Source organism: Ascidia mentula, chromosome 3 (genome assembly GCF_947561715.1).
Source record: "Ascidia mentula chromosome 3, kaAscMent1.1, whole genome shotgun sequence".
Taxonomy (NCBI): Eukaryota; Metazoa; Chordata; class Ascidiacea; order Phlebobranchia; family Ascidiidae; genus Ascidia; species Ascidia mentula.
The window spans coordinates 3895786-3913915 of record NC_138568.1 but is presented as its reverse complement, the minus strand read 5'-3'; the positions used below and the strand labels follow the sequence as shown (position 1 = coordinate 3913915).

Below are 18130 nucleotides of genomic sequence, written 5' to 3'. Positions count from 1 at the left end.
TACACATACATTTAATCAGCGACATGCTTCGTCGTGCACGAAAGTTCCAAAGAAGTCTCGGAGAGTGAAAAGTAACTTACCTATGTCCCGGGATCGGGGCAAGGAATACAGATGCCACCTGTGTAAAGCCGGCCGGAATGGGAATCCAGTAAGCCAAGGCCACAAGGAGGATCTGATACTTTCCCATTGAACCAATAGCCTTCATCACGACGTTAAAATCGATGACGTAACGCGATGACGTAGGTTTTTCTCTTTCTGGAAACGCTGCTGATTGTGGTATGGACTTTTCGTCCATCGTCGTGTCGACATTCATGTTTCAATTATCGAATGATGACAATTTAAAAGCTGTTTAAGGTTATCAAACAGAAACAGAATCTTTTTTATCTGCTAAATGTCTGTTGTAATTTTTAAAGTTGTAGTTAGAGCCACTTTAAATTTTCAACAACAAGTGTATTTCTGATTTATATATGCTTTACCTCAACCTAAGCCTGAAATAACTTTCAAACTTACCAAATTTCCATGGTTCTGTCATAAAGGCACAACACATTTCCATTCAACTCAAACAACCATTCTCACTTGTGGAAGTCTTTGCTTGGCCGTTTGGTTGGCAAAGTCGTCTGAAAGTCACATCAGCTACACTGATAAGACCTCATGGGTCGAAACATTGGCCATCTGTATGCAGCTTACACATTCTCACTGCTTCTGGATTAAGACGCTAAAACTACCAGCCCCCTTTTCCACTCCTTATAATCTACATGACCAAAAGCTAAAAGCTTCTAGCATTAGAGCGCTAATTCGGTTGTGCTGGCCCAGCGACATCGGCATGGCTTTTATTAGTTGTATAGTTGCCTGTATGACATGCTAATATTTACCTACCCCGAGAGTCCGTTCAACAGTTCGCAGTAAATTTCCAGTGAATGGAAAGTTTCCGAAGTGTTTCCTCGCATTGCTAATCTTTACATTATCACAAATAAAGAATACTCAGTGGAATAAGTTTTACGCCATTTTTTTATTGTTATCGCAGATGCTGTTTACGTAACGTTAGTACGCAGGCTGCGTTAGTACGTTAGCAAGTCAATGGCCCTTATACGGTAATTTTTACCACAAGATAATTGCGAAGTTACGTCAATACGCGAACAAAGATATTTAAACAACTTGATGTCAGCGGCCAGACTGGAAATTGGTAGGGCCACAACTGTAACGTAGGCTAATAAATAACCTTGGCACTTGACCTTTTCACTTATTTACGCACCTTGGGCCTCTTGAAAGTTGCAAGCAAAATTCATTAGGCACTGTTTGACTTTGTTTCAGATAAATTGTGAAAAGACCAGAATACAAAAATTTTCGCAGCACAACTATAAACTTTGCTGGCGTGACTGTCGACATGTATTAAATACTGAAAGAGTTACGGCATTGTTTACCATTAAACATTGGCTGTATCGTTCGACAGTATGTTAATTGCTGCGGCTTCATAAACCTACACCACGGCACAAGCCAGTCCGAATTACTAGATTAGGGAATGGAAAATGTGTCAGAACTTGTTCCACCGTAATCATGTCATTAATTGCAAGTCTTGAACCAATTTAACGTCAACGATATTTATTTGTTCCGTCAAAAAAACGAAGAAATGTCCACAGTGACTAACACGGCCATCACAACAACGAACATACGTTGGCGTGTTGGTGTTATGGTGAATTGGCCACTGAATCTCATACCCACGTAACGAGGTTTCGGTATTATATCCATTTCGAATTGATTCGTACAATTGCCTTCCACCAGCCTTTCCAAACCCGCCGCGCTGGCGCACACGAGAAATAGTAGGGCGATTGTTAGGTACACAGCCATCCAGTCGACGTTGTATGGTCCCCTGTACCACGGAAAGTAGCCGTTGATTTGGTGAATCCGCAAACATCTGCGTACGATTCTTCCGGGCACGGTGATTGGTTCAGCGTACAGGAACCTACTTGCTGCCCTCAAAGTCCACTTTTGATCGTTGGTATCTTGAAGCAAAACAAGGTTGAAAAGCGTCCACATTATACCTAATGAAGAAGGGCTTAAAACATCTAATATATCTGCGGTTACCAACGGCCTGTCGTAGACCAAAAACCAATCACGCTGCGAGCGCCCAAATACGCCCAAAACGTACTATAGTGCGCTATACAAAGACAACAGGTAACAAAGAGGCGTTTATTGCTTGCTTCTCCACATATAATGCCACGACTCCACGAAGTCCACTATTGCCGCCACACCACAGGTTACTTAGAGTACTGCCTAGCGTGCATTTGAAAATAAGCACATAAACACATTTCTTCTAATCTAAGACACTCAAATCATAGAAATAAGCACAACACGGTATGGAAACCCTGGCTTGGAAAATATGTGTTGTAAATATTACAAAAGACACAAACTGTTTGTGACTAACTTAAAATTCGGTTTAGGGTAAATGTGTTGCAGGTTTGCTGCGTTGGTCGTCACAGGTTGGGTGAATATTAAACCTTACCCATCGCTTTTGTTTCGTCGAGAACCGCATTTAATCGAAGTTGGAATTGTTGTTCAGCAGCCTCGTCGGCAAATCTAAATCTTGCCTCACAGGTTGTGGACGTGGTCAGGTCGTTTAGCGTTTCGCTTGAAATCCTGCCAACAAAGTACATCAACATAAATTAAAGGTTTTTGTGGATAAGATTCGTTCAATGGGTCTTGGTGCCCCAAACTGTTTTTTAAACTTAGATCAACTGTTTAATGGTGATGGTTGCTGCATTAAAGCCACTTCGTCCATATACGAAAAATCATGCTCTCCATGAGACTCCAACTCATTACCTTGAACATACCGGGCCACTTCACTTACCTGATGAGAGACAAAAGCTCGAAACTGACTAAGCTTCGTAATGACCACACACCTGTGTTTCTAACGTTGGTGGGTCGCTTGCAAAAAGAAGCGGATTTTAACAATACAGGACAGGAATATATGGGGCGGTAAAGTGTGAAATTTAAATAGTTAGTAAACATATACCACTGCTTGTCACTAAACTAAAACTAACGTTGGCGAGTTTTTGCGTAACAATGCAGAGGTGACGCGCAAATAAAGTTCCTCCAATCGATTGTGGTAGATAGACAAAAATTGTATTGAAAAAATGCTCGTTCGCAGTAAATCTCCTTACCTTTCGTTAAGTTTGACCTTGACTTCTTGACACTTTTCCAACTTCTCGAGCTGTTGAAGGACCCAGAGTCTCTTGTAACCCTCTAGTAACCAATACGCGTCGTCCAGCAACACCACTGTCATTACGTCATCGTTGTCGCACGTCATATCGACGGTGGTCACGTGACCGAGTGCCGCCTGACGTAGTAGATCGAACACATCACATCCACTTGCAAGGCGCGAGGATTGGATATGCCGCAGGCACCTTAAGTTAAGTAGGTTTGAAGATGGACAGGTATGAACAATTTAACACAGAACTAGCTGTTTGCACCGTGGATCCAAGACATGGACAAACTAAAGCCCGCGAGCACAATATATAGTCTTCCTAAAAAGGATGTTCTTCATGATCATATCGCGCAATAATGTAAGTTTAGTCCATGGATTTTTGCTTTTCAGTTAACCTTTCAAACTTTAGTTAGGCCTATTGCATAAAGTTTAGTATATAAATCTGTGGTGTAACTACTAGGACTAGTTTTTGTGATGCAAACTCTCATTGGCCGCCAGTCAAAACTTTGATAATTTGTGACTGAGTCGAAACGCCAGTGAGCAAGTAGTCTGCAAGATGTCTGGGTTTTTGCATCATGCATTAGTGCTGTCGACGTTTTTCTAGTAACGGTGGTTTGGCTCCGGGAATGAAATAGAGCAATGAATTGCATTTTTTTTAATAGAGCAGTGCTTTCCTGCTCGGTAAGTAGTTTACCCACTGGGTGATTTGTGTACTACTGTAAATAAAATTTTTGCAGAGATGATTGAAAATCTCATTCGTTGTTATTAGGGATGCACCGAAAGTTCGGTTTGCCGAATTTATTCGGCCGAAACCAAGGTTTTTATAATTATTCGGTTCCGGCCGAATATTTTTGCAAAATTCGGCCGAAACCGAAACTTTTTTACTGCATGCAACGCTGATACGCAAAGATTAGAATCATTGTTCAGACTGTACTAATGTGTTTTAGTTGTTAATTGTCATCGAACTTTAAGCAGTTGGTACAGCATTCTTTAAGTGCCAATAAATAGTTGTATGATAGGATTAGATCCATTCCAGCACATGTTTTGTTTAAATTTATTGCGATTTTAAAGAGATGGACACCAAAATTAGTTTCTGTTTATTCGGCCGAATTTGTCCGGCAACTTTTGCCGAATATTCGGTTTTGGCCGAATAAAAAAATTGCTGTTTCGGTGCATCACTAGTTGTTATGTACTTGTTATGATTAACATTGGCCGTATTTGTTTTGCATACAAAGTCTATTGCATGATAAAATCGCTCAGGGGCAGGACCTACCTTATTTGCGATGGCTTCACATGTACGAATTTGGGCTGTTTGTCTTGGGTAAAATAATGCTTTATCATTACTAAGGCTGGAGACGCCTTGGCCACACATATTAATCTGTGTGTTTATGCAATTAAGGATTGTGCCGTTAAAAGGGCATTGTTACGCAAGAATATCTGCTGTACTCCAATATATTAATCTAAAGTTTTGAAAATAAAAGCATTAGGTAGCCACAAAATCGTTTGTTGTCAAATGATACCTATTAAAGTTTTTGTCTGGGTCCTCGTGGCCTGATTAGTGCCTTTGATCTGTGTGACTGACTTACGGCCATTTTGAGCGCTGTCGTCGCTGTACTGCGATATGACCTCACAAATGATTTGACGTCATGAAAAAATTAAAAACGTTTGGCGGGCAATAGGCAACATCAGTTACCTGTATACGATTAGAAAACCTCGTTTGAATTTGTGCCTAGGAAAACCTTGTTAGAGACGATGCTATGAATCTTTTTTTCCTTTCGGACTGTTTTAATTTGTTTAAACTTAGTATACACGTCTGTGACGTCATTGGGGAAAGGTTGCGGGGCACTGGCATAACAGGCACTTACTTAAATGAACTAACTTGGTTTGCTGCCGTCGGAATAATAAAATAACTACTGATACTCAATGAATTAGGCCTATGTACAGTATTTTGCAATGCTAATAATAACCCACTATCCCGTTTGTATGTATGACAGATACAAAGAAATGCTTGAAGAACTACATCCGCTTCTGGGAAAAGTAAGACCCAGAAACTGGAGTGGATGTATCATGTCTCATGTCAGCTATTGGACGAAAGACTGCAACGCCTGTTTCTGGTGATTTTAAGGTCGGAAATTAGAGTTTTAAAATGAGTTGCATAAACACGACTGTTTTGATATAATAAGTTTTATCAGTACAGCTTGTGCCTATTAGGTCCATTGCTTAATGTAGAAAATTATGTTATGTATATATAATGGAAATATCAATGCGATGAAACGGAACCTGGATATCACGTTTGTTACGTGCCACAGCTTAGCCAGTGGTTTGACAAGGTTGCATAATAATGACTGCATGCATGCATCTGTCCTATAGTCCACAAATCAGCTCACGTTTTTTAAACTGTGGTTTCGTCAAAGTTGTCTATTGTCGACTACGCTGCCAGCAAATTTAACAAACGTTCAAAATCGTGACAGCAATATTTGTTGTTGCCGTCAGAGTTTGTCTTTTAAGGCTGTTTAAAAAAGCAGATAAACTTCGGGTAAAACCAAAACCATATGCTTTAATGCCACGGGTATTTGACTTTAAACATAAGTGAAGCAGTTTCTGATTCCACTAAAGGACAAGGCTACGATGTTATTCTGTTAAATGCAAGCCCATTAGAATTGTCGCCTTTACAGTTTGTTTTGTAACATACGCGTGGGCGAAGATAAACAAACTTACTAAGCAAGATGTAGAAATTAAGTGAGGCGGGTTAATCAATTTTTTAAAAATTCCCCTAATGGTCGAAAAACTGTGCAGAACATTCTACAGGGACATAGACTACCCAGAAAGTTGTTCTTAAAATGGCGCAGGAACAAACGGTTCAAACGGCCACCAATTCAACTAACTTCACTCACTCCACTTCACACATCACAAAACTGCGTTTCAAAGTCTATTATTTTGTCCTAAATCAAATAAATATTTCTAAGATAGTATATTTTCGGTATACTTAATCAAAGACGTTCCTGCGAATTTGTTTTTTATTAAATTACCGGCATATCCGATATTATAACAGTCAGGTCAAACACCAGCAGAATATACACAACATTTTGTATGCGAAAGGACATTACCACCAACAAGAGCTATTTTGATGCAAATCGCTCTGTAGAGTGAGATGTAAAATTTTGAAATGCGGCTCATACTGTAAAAACTTTGTGCACCTCTTGGGTATGTAGTACTACTATTGTGCTTTACAATTTTGTGAGTGTTTAGGTAACCAAAATCGGGGGATTGTCCTCCGCACCCATTCACCTTATGTTAGCCATTCGCACAGCGGATTTATCCGTACTAATTCGCATAGACCCGCAGTATGAAAAGTACCGGTTTTAATGGATTGTAAAATTTGGTGTCCATTTTGTATAACTGGAAACGTTGGTTTATTCTCTCTATGCTTAATCGATGAAAGGCGATGCTTCAAATTAAAAGTAATTTAAAAATGACCTTAACTGGCGGTACTCATATGCATGACTATCACGGCGATTAAATTTAGTCTCCTTTTATTTTCAGCATGACGAAATTCTGTTACCAGACCCTGCAAAAAATTGCAAGGATCAAGTTATGCTCGATCTCGACCCCATATTGTGTTTTGTGGATTGGAGTAGCTGAAAAGCGAAAAACTGTAGAAAGGTATGTTGGACGCAATATCGCTCTTTGCAGATTCTATTTGAAAACTTACGATGCCAAATAGGCGAAATTTATATTTTAGAAACAGCATAAAGACAAAATAGACAAAAAATTAAGGTTTTATCTAAAATTATTTGTTATTTATGAACTGATATATATCTATATATTTGGAACATAAACTATTACACTAATATCCAATGATATTCCCAGTTTTAAAATTGCATTGCACATGCTGTATCCGTATTGGTTAATGAACTTGTAGCAGGAGGCAAGTGTGGCGGGGAGTGCTGTTAGTCTTGAAATGGTCGTCGCGCTGTTCGGCTGTTGTTGAATTGTTTTGAAGCGAGTAATCCGTGGTAACATGCTGCTTCTGAAACGAAACTACCATTGATCAGTTTTGCAGGAATAAACGAATTTTGTTCTGTACAACTGTTTTTTCGAAACATGCGAGGGTGCCCAGAGACGCAAGTTAAACGTAAAAATAAAATGGCGACTGCTCACAGAATATCCTTTCGGTCAATTGCAGCAAAATGTATTCGTATACATTTTTTTCCACGCTTTTCGTATATTTTGTGTAATGTAGTGGACTATTTTTTGATGAAAGCCAGTTTATACTCAGTCATATTTTATATTCGTTGCATTTCCCGATTCTATACCAAAAGCTTTTGCGGACATTTTGGATTTTTGGTTTATCTTAATTTTAAAACTGCGAGTAAAAAACCAAGAAAATGTTGATTTATTTATTTAAAGTTCGTGTCATATGCAGTGACAAAAAAATGTATAAAACCGCTAGATTCCTTCAAATGGCGCACGTATTAACGCGATCTATATGTAAAAACAAACATAACAGCGTTCGCTTCAGCAACAAACTGTTATCACCGGCTTATCGATGCAAACAAATTTTATCTGTTTATAATTTCGTTTGCGCAAACCTTCACCGCGGAATGGCAAAACCGAAACGCACTTAGTCTGTGACCTTATCGGAGTTATGTGACCTTACCTGGTGGGTTCAAAGAAAGTAAGCCTAGCAATCGAAACAAACTCTTGTATATCTGACAAGACGGTCAACTGTGACATTACCGCATCCGTTAACCGAAAAATTAGCGTCCTCTAAACGCAGACTTGGTCAAATAGACAATTCTAATTTTCTATTTTAACTGGTAAGAGGAAAATAACGGAAATTCTAATTCTAATCTTTTGTTACTCTAATTTTAAGTTTCACCATATATGCCGCCTTGCCCAACGGCCTTTTAATTTGGGTGGAGTTTTTATCATCACTGGCGAATTGTAAAACACAAAACGTGCCAATCTTCGCGTATCATTCGTTGGAATTCTAAATCTAATTAAAACTAAATTTGACACAGTGCGAACCGAACTTTAGTTCTTTGTATGTTGATAATATTTTAATTGTAGTGTAAGGAAAAATCTACTTTCATGAAAAACCCATAGAGTAGGCATAATACTACGGTTTTTTAACATGAGAATATTACTTTCGTTTAGAAAAGCTGAATAAAATCTATAGTTATGTAAGTTTGCCGCCAGATGTTTACCGGTTGACGATCGTTGTTGGATTTTGCGTCACATCGACCTTGCGGATATGATAAGGAGATTACGTGGACTTGATACTACCGTGAGCGCATCACGCTTGTACATTTTTCACAGATGTCTGAAAGATTTGAGGTAATGTTAACCCGAGATGCCTCCAAATGTCCGGACTTGACTCACCAAAAGATAATATTCAAAGAAAGTCACATGGAAATACTAGTCACGCAGTTTCATGTACCAGTGGTCATGTAGTATGATGTGCGCTTGTCAGATAGCTGATGTTGACGCAATAGCTGACAAATGCAAACAAACATGTAAGGTTACCTAACAACCTGCCACACTTGGGAACGAGCAAATCAACCACGAAAAAACCAGACATCCGGCAACCGCGGCATCGTGATAAAATGCATGCTATTATCTCTGCGAAAGGTTCAGTGCTTATAAACTGGTAAGGACAGTTAAGCCCCCACAGAAAAATAATATTATTTCGCTCTTTATGATAAACTTTATAATGAGAATGCAAATCGCATAAATTCCGGAACGACATTTCGTTGTTCCGAAAGCCTGATACGATCCTTCTCGCCATCTCCACGGTGCTGCAACCTTTGCCTTACTTACACATTTGCGGCCGCTCCTTGCTCCAAAGGAGTACCACTGATGCAGCTTTAGTCACGATCGATTCATCGCTTGCACCCACAGAACATCCACTGGATCTCGGTGGGTTTTTCGAATGACGTGCTGTGGTCAGAAGGCAAAGAGAAGAACAAAGTTTAAGAAGGATGTCGGCAGTTATATTACACGACAAGGATACATCTACGCCATTAAAGCACAGAAGGCTCAGCAATGAAGAGGTGAAACGTTATTCAAGTAAAGATAAACCGCCATTTTTTATGCTTAACTATAAAAGTGTCGAACCTATACCTTGTGTGCATTGACGCGTGAAAGTTTTTTAACGGTTTGTTTTCTTCGCAGATTTGCCACAAAAAGTGCCGACCGCAGCAGAAAAGCATCAACGAAATGGGGTAGGTGACTTTTTTACGACAAGGAAACTATAGAAGTTATAACAAAGCTTAAAAAATTACATACTATGTCAAAGCTGCATAGCTAGCACAGTGCCACTCAACAGCGTGTACACACCCTGTCTGCAGCTTTGACATAATATGGCTTTTTTTGCACATATATTTACATACTATGAATTCTATCAAAAAGCAATTGGTCCATTTTACAATTGTACAGGTCGAATGAATTGGAATTGTCATTTTGTTGTGATTGCCCTGTTGTTCACGTTGGCGGTGTCCAAGGGATGTTGCCAAAGGTTTGAAGAAAGGAAATTTATTGCAACGCTGCGTAATACCGCAGCAATTCTTTGTCACACACATGGTGGTGCGGTAAGTCATAAGAATTAACACAGAAGCCTTGACACACGTTACAAGTAAACGTATTGATTTTGGCCAACTGTGATCGCAAAAAATGTTGTGGGATCACCAAAATTCCCAAATCTATTGGTGATTATTTGCTTTTTGTTGGAGATATGAATTTATGCAACATGTTTTTCAACGACAAAAGTTAATTCAGAATTATATTAGGCATGAATTGATATTTTTTTTAAAAGAAAACCTTATTTTATAGACACTGCCGCTATGCCGTACTCCGGTGTACGTCACAGCAAACAACTCGGTTGAACCAACAAACACTGTGAGTATTGTTCGTTTTTTAACGATTCTTCAGGATCCTAAAAAATAATCTCTGGTAATTTTTATGTTTAAAAGTCATCCTTGTCCGTCCGACTCCTGGTGTCCAGAATACTCCAACGTGTCGGGTCATTGTGCCAAAACGCTTCTCTCATCGGAGATTTATCGAAAAGGTTTAAATATTTTTTTTACTTTATATACGCAGAGCATTTGCAGTGAAAAAATGCAATGATATAACACAGATTAAAGTGCAATAAAAGCGGCGTATTTTCCTTATTCGCAGGAAACGCGCTGTGTGGAATACGTTTCTGCGCAACACGACGTTGGCGTGTCAAAACATGCAGTCGTTTCTGCCCAAGCGCGACGTGGTGAGTTATTTTGCACGATGGAAAAAAATGACGTTGCATAGTAAAGATGTAACCTGTCATCATAACTCATTGTGAAAAACGCACCACTTAAGAGTGCCTTAATTTAAACAAACATTGAAAACAGTCTGACTGTATTTTACCTTTTTCTCCATTTTTTAGTTTGCACTCTTTGAAAACAACTGCATAATCGTGTTATTTATTTTTAGTCACTTGTAAAGAAACCGGCCTGTTTGACCAACTCAAATTTACTATCTCACCACTACAAGGTTTCCTCGGTGGTGAGTTTTGCCTCACCTTGTTCAGTAAAACCGCTCTTGCAATTTCGTTGCGGGAGTGATTGTGGTACATCTCGAAAACCCTAGACGTTATTGAAGTGTTGCTTGAAATACCGAACTTTAAGTATCGGTTTACGATTTACGATTTGACGTCACATTGGAAAAATTTTTAAACTGATGGTGGCATACGTTTTTTTCCGAAACGGCTTTTGAAAATTAATGAAATATGCCAATGTTAAAATATACATATATATATCTAAAAATCACAAGTAAAACGTAGGATATGATAAAATTTCGTTCAAGCAAGAACCTGAACTGGCTGATACTACGTTAAACACAAGTCAATCTCTAGCGCATTCGAAAGTAAATAATAAATATTCTATCAAGATGGTCTTTTTTTAGTTCAGTAACTTCGTCAGTACGTGAGCCCCAGACAGGGTCACTGTATCGACCTATTAAGGTGTCATTAGTACAGCTTAAAGGCTGTTGACGATCTTGTCCCCAAAACAGCCATGGGAAGGCACTTCATGGTGACGATGCTGTCGGCTTTGGATTCCAAAGCATATATGTTGGAAACCAAATTAGGTGCCACCACCAGAAACAACCAAGGTACAAAGTATTTGGTCCATGAGCCGCCGTGACACGAAAGTCATCTACATGGACCACAAATAATATAATTTAATCAGCTTTATACAAGGGAAATTTGTCGACATCATTGGATTTTAGCGCTAACATGATCATAATAGCGCCCAACCGTGGTTGTCTTGTTCCTATTTTTGTAACTAACGGATGCCCATGATTGCATAGGCGGGGACTTGTGTGCAGCATATCGGTGAACGCAATTGAGACACGGTAGAAAAATAACGTATTAACTAATTGCAGCACAGTTTTGCAATTCTGGCGCTGGATTCTTGCTGGTGTCATTCCCTGCAGAAGAAAAAAAAAATCCCGCTGCTGGTTAAACACTTCCCAGAAACGAGTGATTTCTACCACCACTTTATGACGATGTCGCCACATTCCGACTCGATACGTGATCTAGCATGACCGCGTGATCGCGAACTTTCGATTTAATCGCGATTACAGGAAAGATATTTGCCACAGCGTGTCTCGACAACAAACGCCTGCGGCCCATTGCTAAAAATGAAAACTCGCTTAAGTCATGAAAGACCCGAAATCCTTGTTGCTGTGTACAACCTTTAATCTTCTTGCTCTGTCACAAACCCAAGCTAGTCCCTTTTTTAAGGAAGCGTGTTTTCCAATGTTCGCCCGAATTTCCAAAGCATTCACTAAGACTTGGTTTTGTTTTCACTGCGCAGATCAATGGTAAATGTCTATTCAAGGAGATAGCCGGCAATGTTCGACAGCTTCTGTTCCTTTTTCGGAAAAGGCTTCGGAACGTCAAGCGCATGCCGACTAATTCAATCTCGGACACTATGTGATGAAGCAACCAGATAATATCTTGATTTAATTTGATTTTATCACACCTACATAATTTCCATACCTTAAAACAGTAATTTCAAACCTTGTTGTAGCCACGGACCCCATTCAAAAATCTGCAAAAACCGTTGTCATTTACCGGTGTAATTTGCAAACACCAGGTTCGAAACTACTGCCTTAAAATGTTTGCGATTAAGTGTACGCTTCGGTGCTTGCAAGTCAGCTTGTTCAAAACTTTGGCCTTAATTATGTCCGCTTTCGACTCTGTAATTATGTACTAATTTTTTGTCGGTATTGTTTTCAACTATAACAGCATTGACTTGTGTCGCAGCTTGCCAATAAAATCTGAGAGTATGAAAGTGAAAAAGAATGTTTCAATGGCGACTTTGGTTCCTTTAGATGGGATTGCTTTTTCTGAATATGCTTCCTGCTAGTTTTATTGCCTGATTTTTTATTGTCCATACAATATTTTGCCCCTGATCATCTTTGCACTTTAACAACGATGGCACAATGTGAAATACACATAGGTAAACACGATAAGCATCGCCACCCAAGTGTTACAAAATATTGTCGTTGTGGTTATGAGGAAAGTGCTTGTTTTTATTGTAGTGCAATTAACCCGCAAAGTTTTTTTTGTGAACTTGTACAACTGAATAAGCTTTGTTTTAAACGTCCTTCGGGAAAACAGAGCTTTGAGTTTTTTCGTATAGTGGCCACATGCTGATGGTGCTGCGGATGATTATACGTTTCGTAAGTGGTGGAGCTAAAGCTTGCTGGCACTTCGCCCGCATAACCATAACCAGCTTAAGTACTAAAATAGCAAGCTCCTCATAAACTTTTCTGCAGTCGGTTTCCATAATACAAGCAAATTGCAATGACTGTGAATTTATTAAAGAAAGGCAACAGCTTTCGTATATTTACAAACGCAATCTTGGTCGTTATTCGGTTCCAGTATTTTTCATTGTTCTATACACGTAAATGCTTAGGGCAAATATTTGTCGCAAGTCAACCAAGATTTACCAATGCTTTGAATTTGATTCAGTTGCGCATGATCAGCTGCTTTTCTTACTAGAGCGTGAGCGTTCACTTTAAGGAGGTCCACCAGCACAGAGGCTGTGCCGCGACACAGGGCAATGTCGCTCCCGACATTGAACGAGAATAGCCCGGCAAGGTAGTAGCTCGGACAGCGTCCTTTTAGACGGCAGACAACCGGGCTTCCGCTATCCATCTGCAAAAAAACGTCATGCTTGAATTGGCTTCTGGCAAAATTGCACATATATCGCAGATTATCATTTATTGTAAACGAGATTGCTGGTATTTTGTTGTTTGGGGTTATGACTTGGATTATAGTTAAGCCCATGGACCATGTTTAAATTACTTTTTAGAAAATTGTTGTTAGGTTTCAGCCATTTCTCATTATACTGGAATCTATCTCTGTTCGCTATGCTTGCGGTAACAATCTAACAACGTATGTTGGAGAAAAATGTTTGGTTTGGAAAAACGTTACACAACCTGGCAGCTGACAGTTTTGCCCCCCTTGCTGGCACATAGCATGTAGCCACTGTTCCTGTCGTGGATTCCAATCAAACACTTATTTTCAAAATCTAAATTCACTTTTCCTTTTTGGAGTCGCCCTGTGACCACGCCTGCAAAATAACCATATAGTTTATACACAAAACATATTTATCAACAAAGTCTCAAAAAGTGGTCCAACCTGACCCTTCAAGCAAAACTTTTTACTGACCTTCCTCGGTTTTTCCATAACTGATACCGAAGCACTCGGCTTTTTCGGGGGAATCGTATTTGATCCGCAAACATATTCGAGGAGATTCCACAGTTTCGGCAAGAGTTAGAATCGCCAAGTCGTTTCTGCAAACGTTAGAGAAAGTGAACGGAAAAAGATAAATCCATTAACACGATTTGTCCGCCTCGTTGAGGATTTGAAATGAAGTGGATTTTTGATCGGGTTTTTCACCACGTGGGTTCCGCGGAAACATTTTATAAATACATATAAAGAGTTCAATGAGCTTATACCAGGTTATAGGAAAACAACGCGTTTCGGGCGTTCTGTGTGCTCAAAGGGACAAAAATTTCAAGAAACAGTGCCAATCAATTTCAAGATTTTTATTGTTCTGTTAGAGAAAAACAGTCTTAAATACGATTTATTTCCCACTTACCTAAATACGAAACCTGCTGAATTCGTGTCGGACAATGGGGCCTTTTCAAATTCAAAGAAATCAATCCTTTGAATTGCCTTCAGTTTGTCGTAGTTGTCTACTCTAACTCTCTTATCGTTCACAGAAATGTCAGCTTCTCCAATTGTAACGTAAAGGTGACTAACATTTTTTTTGCTGGAACGACAGAGTATGAACATTATCGATTTTGCAGCTTTTACCGCTTGCATCGACGTTTCGTAACAGAGGCGAGGGTTTATGTTTGTCAATATCAGATTCTTAAGCACATTTGAAAGGAAAATCGACTCGTACGTCTGGTTACTGGCGATCAACACCTCTTGTTATTCTAATTCAATCAAAACAGCGAAAAAGAACTCACGTAACACAATGAGCAGCGGTGGCGATCTTTTGTCCACTGATCACGACGCCTCCACAGAAGAACTTGTAGCGAGTTTCAAAGCGAGTTTCAGATTTTTCAAATATCGCCACGGACCATGGGAATTCATTTTCTGTTGTGTTCCGACCGCGTCCTGTTAGTAATGAAAGGTTTCTCTGATTTCTTGTATCAAAATTTTTAACATTTTGACTTTTTTGCTCGACGTCCAGGAGCACAAGCGAAATCATTCAACTTTTTCTTCTGGAAAAAGTCAAAGTTTTCGATGACAATGTTTTTGACAACGATTCGTAAGCCCAGGGTCGTAAATTTAAACCTTTTCAAATCTCAAAAAAGTGAAAAAAGTGGCTGATCCAGCCTGGCTGCAGTGCCTGGGCTGCGAAGCCTGTAAACCTATAATGATCTCGAAACGGTAGCTGTGATTGTCAAGTAAGGACCTTCGCCATGTGGCGATCCCGCTAATCATGCGATTATATTAAACATCCCTGCGTTTTCTGATTGCAGTGGTAGAAGGTGCCGCACGTATATGTGATGGTTGCCTGGAAAAGTTGTGCGCTTGCGCATCAGTGTGCCTTGGCCACAATATACCACGCAAAACAGCTTTCGTAACTCAGTCGGTAGATTGGACCTTGTAAGCCCAGGGTCGGGAGTTCAAACCTCACCGGAAGCTTGGTTGTGATATACACAAACCTGCACATGGTTGGGTCAATATGCCAGTATGAACATCTGATCGGCTCTCGTGGTCAGGATATTTAGGGTTCTACTTCCGAAGTGGAAATAATGTTGGTGTTGAAATGGTGCATGGGTACCAATGTTATGCAGATCATAATCAACACAAACTTACTTATTCGCTTTGCTCTTGGCATTTGGCAACATGATTCTCCGCAGGAGATCGGGGTATCGTTGTAAAGCATCTTACAGTCGGTGGACTTTCGGTAGCCTGGTTTTAAGAGATGTTGAATTAGCTGATGGTGTTCTAACTTGGTTTGTATGAGGTTTACTCACCTGTGATGCAATTTCTTTCCGAGGCTCTGAAAGAAAGATTCACTTTATACGTTACTAATAAGAAAGAAGGATTTAGATTTAACTTGTCACGTACAGATGATATCAAAAGACTAATACGTATTTGTTAACAATATCACATTAGCACAATAACGGTAATTTGTGCAGCAAATGCGAAATATTATTAGCATGAGCGTCAAAGGGACCGAGTATATATTGTCCAGACACGGCAATATCATTAATTTGGATTTTTCTTGCAGCTTATCATATGGAATAACACCAGCAGCAACAAATAACTACTTACGATTGTGACTGGACGAGTGATAGGGGCACCACCACCAGAAGCACCAGAAATATTATCTTCATCACGGAAAATGAATTAAGAACTGAAAAATCGAATCTTCAAACTGAGCAAAGTGCAAAAATGTATTCTTTCCGAACGAAATGAGATTTTATTACAGGAACTGAGCAATTGTTTTCATACCCCTTCACTTTTGTGATGGAGTCGTTGTCTGCACTAACGTCCAAATTTATATCTTGTCAGACAACCGGTTGGGGTTTGAAGGTGAGGTTTGTGGTTTTGCGGTCGTGTTGCTGACATTATGAAGCCACCTTCCCAACAGGATGTTGACTAAACCTAGATTGACTTCTGATCCATCACCTTAATGTGAAATTTTGTACAAAAGAGTACCGAAGAGCAAGGGACGACAAGCTAAAGTGCAATGATCTGTTTTGAAGACTTCACTTTACAACGTAATGAAGAAGGGTGTTTTTTTTAAGTAAATGAGATTGGCAACTTAATTGCAGTTTGTTTTAATGCATAACAAGTACTTTCTAGGTTATATTGTATAGAAATATGTCCCAAAAAAGCTGCATTTAAAATGTAGTTAGTGAGATATCAGTTGGTTATGAAAGCGATCATAAAAGTTTTTGAGGGCAGCGTGTTTTTGTCAAATGTTAATTCGATGATTGGTCATTCTTTGTCGTTGCGGGCTGGCGATGTTGTCTATGATAACCGCTACACCTCTGCGTTTGCGTACAGCGACCTGATATATACACGCAGGAAATGTGTTGCCCGCAGGAGAAAACTAGCCTCACCTTTGCGGCGGTGAGAAGGGGAAACTGGGGGTACACAATTAGATCACCCTTTGCGAATTCTGCTGGATGTATTTTCGGCTATTGCGGTGTATTTGCATTGAAGGCGGGCCTTTAACATTTCGCAATATTCGGAATATAAGAAACGTTGGGTAATGGAGGTGCATCATGTTTTATTTTTTTTCTTCGGGATGAGAGGAGGAATTGTATTTTTAAGCACAAAGCAACGATATTCTAGCACAGGGTTTCCCAAACGTTTTTGCCCGCGGACCCCAATTCATGAACATGTTTTTTCTCGGACCCTTAATCTTGCGTCAGATCATTTTTTCCCATGTAATCAGTGGAAAATACTACAAAACTATATCAACAGTGACGAATCATGGTTACTTACGGAGCTATATTGCGCCAGACAAATTCTTTAGTCCGAGTCTACGCATAGTCTGGACTCGGCACTCAATTTTGTTTGGTGTAATCACACAATCACCTGTAACTCCACTCCACAAACAGCAAATGCGACCTTTACCTTATTAGAGTACGTCACCGGCAATAAGCGTGAATTCCTACATCATAAACGCGTAGTAAAATGAACAATTGTGAAGAACTTTGACATCGTAAGATACAAAGATAGTGTAAGAACCATGCCAAAGTGGAATTGTCCAATATACGTATTGTACAGCTCATGAAACCACTCAAGTTTTAATTACTGCAGTAAATGCTGCTTACGCACTGTATGAAACGTATACCAATTGGTTTTTAATATATCTTTACGGACCCCCAGGGGTCCGCGGACCCCAGTTTGGGAACCCCTGTTCTTGCATTTCTGTTTAGTGACGTCAAACTTTGCACTCATTTCGTATAGGGACATCACAAAAAAAGTTTCAATTTTTCACTGGTGATGGAGTTCACGGTGTTTGCCAAATTCATCGGAAAATTCGCCAAATGAATTAAGAAAACTCCACCATAGACCACTCGGTGGCGCCTCAGGGTACAAGTCACACTTCCACTCGAGGTCAGCAGAGGGAAACTACAACACGAAACATAGAAATCTTGCTGCTAACTGATCACTCATTGCTTTTTGGTATATATAATCATGTAACCACTATGAGCAAGATGTATTGTCCACTAATGTTGTTACAAACCGTGGCAACGTATTACGCAACAACAAAAAAAATCCAATCGCATTTCTTTTACGCCGTAATGTTGGTCACTTATATATTGTTTCTGAACAAAAATCGATATATTGAAGTGCTGTAATGTGGCATTCGCGAAAACTTTTTGGACTAAAAT

General features: G+C 39.6%; 3 protein-coding genes across 3 annotated transcripts; 1 reads left to right on the top strand and 2 right to left on the bottom strand.

Annotated features, from left to right (window-relative positions):
* Positions 1 to 1611: 1611 nt before the first annotated feature.
* On the bottom strand, positions 1612 to 4549 carry LOC145894779 (uncharacterized). The gene is made up of 4 exons (XM_082983426.1): positions 4476 to 4549; positions 3159 to 3401; positions 2501 to 2634; positions 1612 to 2000 (listed from the first exon to the last, which is right to left on the bottom strand). The coding sequence occupies exons 1-4, from the start codon at positions 4541 to 4543 to the stop codon at positions 1612 to 1614; spliced, it is 834 nt and encodes a 277-aa protein (XP_082839552.1). The 5' UTR covers positions 4544 to 4549.
* A 4597-nt stretch (positions 4550 to 9146) lies between these two features.
* On the top strand, positions 9147 to 13057 carry LOC145895063 (uncharacterized). The gene is made up of 8 exons (XM_082983813.1): positions 9147 to 9258; positions 9380 to 9429; positions 9644 to 9795; positions 10037 to 10102; positions 10177 to 10271; positions 10382 to 10466; positions 10673 to 10744; positions 12058 to 13057. Exons 1-8 carry the CDS (start codon positions 9251 to 9253, stop codon positions 12178 to 12180), a joined length of 651 nt encoding a protein of 216 aa, XP_082839939.1. The 5' UTR covers positions 9147 to 9250; the 3' UTR covers positions 12181 to 13057.
* Positions 13058 to 13160: 103 nt separating this feature from the next.
* LOC145894774 (chymotrypsinogen B-like) lies at positions 13161 to 16196 on the bottom strand. Its single transcript, XM_082983420.1, has 8 exons — positions 16053 to 16196; positions 15752 to 15777; positions 15591 to 15686; positions 14732 to 14882; positions 14356 to 14529; positions 13923 to 14047; positions 13691 to 13824; positions 13161 to 13406 (listed from the first exon to the last, which is right to left on the bottom strand). Exons 1-8 carry the CDS (start codon positions 16112 to 16114, stop codon positions 13161 to 13163), a joined length of 1014 nt encoding a protein of 337 aa, XP_082839546.1. The 5' UTR covers positions 16115 to 16196.
* Positions 16197 to 18130: the final 1934 nt, after the last annotated feature.

Excerpts from the sequence above, each read along its gene's own strand:
- LOC145894779 (XM_082983426.1), bottom strand. The coding sequence starts at position 4,543 with ATGATAAAGCATTATTTTACCCAAGACAAACAGCCCAAATTCGTACAT. Across the intron at positions 3,402-4,475 it reads GTGAAGCCATCGCAAATAAG|GTGCCTGCGGCATATCCAAT; the intron begins GTAGGTCCTGCC and ends ACTTAACTTAAG. Across the intron at positions 2,001-2,500 it reads CGACGAAACAAAAGCGATGG|ATACCAACGATCAAAAGTGG; the intron begins GTAAGGTTTAAT and ends TTTTGCTTCAAG.
- LOC145895063 (XM_082983813.1), top strand. Across the intron at positions 9,430-9,643 it reads AAAAGCATCAACGAAATGGG|GTCGAATGAATTGGAATTGT; the intron begins GTAGGTGACTTT and ends ACAATTGTACAG. Across the intron at positions 10,745-12,057 it reads ACTACAAGGTTTCCTCGGTG|ATCAATGGTAAATGTCTATT; the intron begins GTGAGTTTTGCC and ends TTCACTGCGCAG.
- LOC145894774 (XM_082983420.1), bottom strand. The coding sequence starts at position 16,114 with ATGAAGATAATATTTCTGGTGCTTCTGGTGGTGGTGCCCCTATCACTC. Across the intron at positions 14,048-14,355 it reads TCAGCAGGTTTCGTATTTAG|AAACGACTTGGCGATTCTAA; the intron begins GTAAGTGGGAAA and ends TAACGTTTGCAG. Across the intron at positions 13,407-13,690 it reads GCAAAACTGTCAGCTGCCAG|ATGGATAGCGGAAGCCCGGT; the intron begins GTTGTGTAACGT and ends GTTTTTTTGCAG.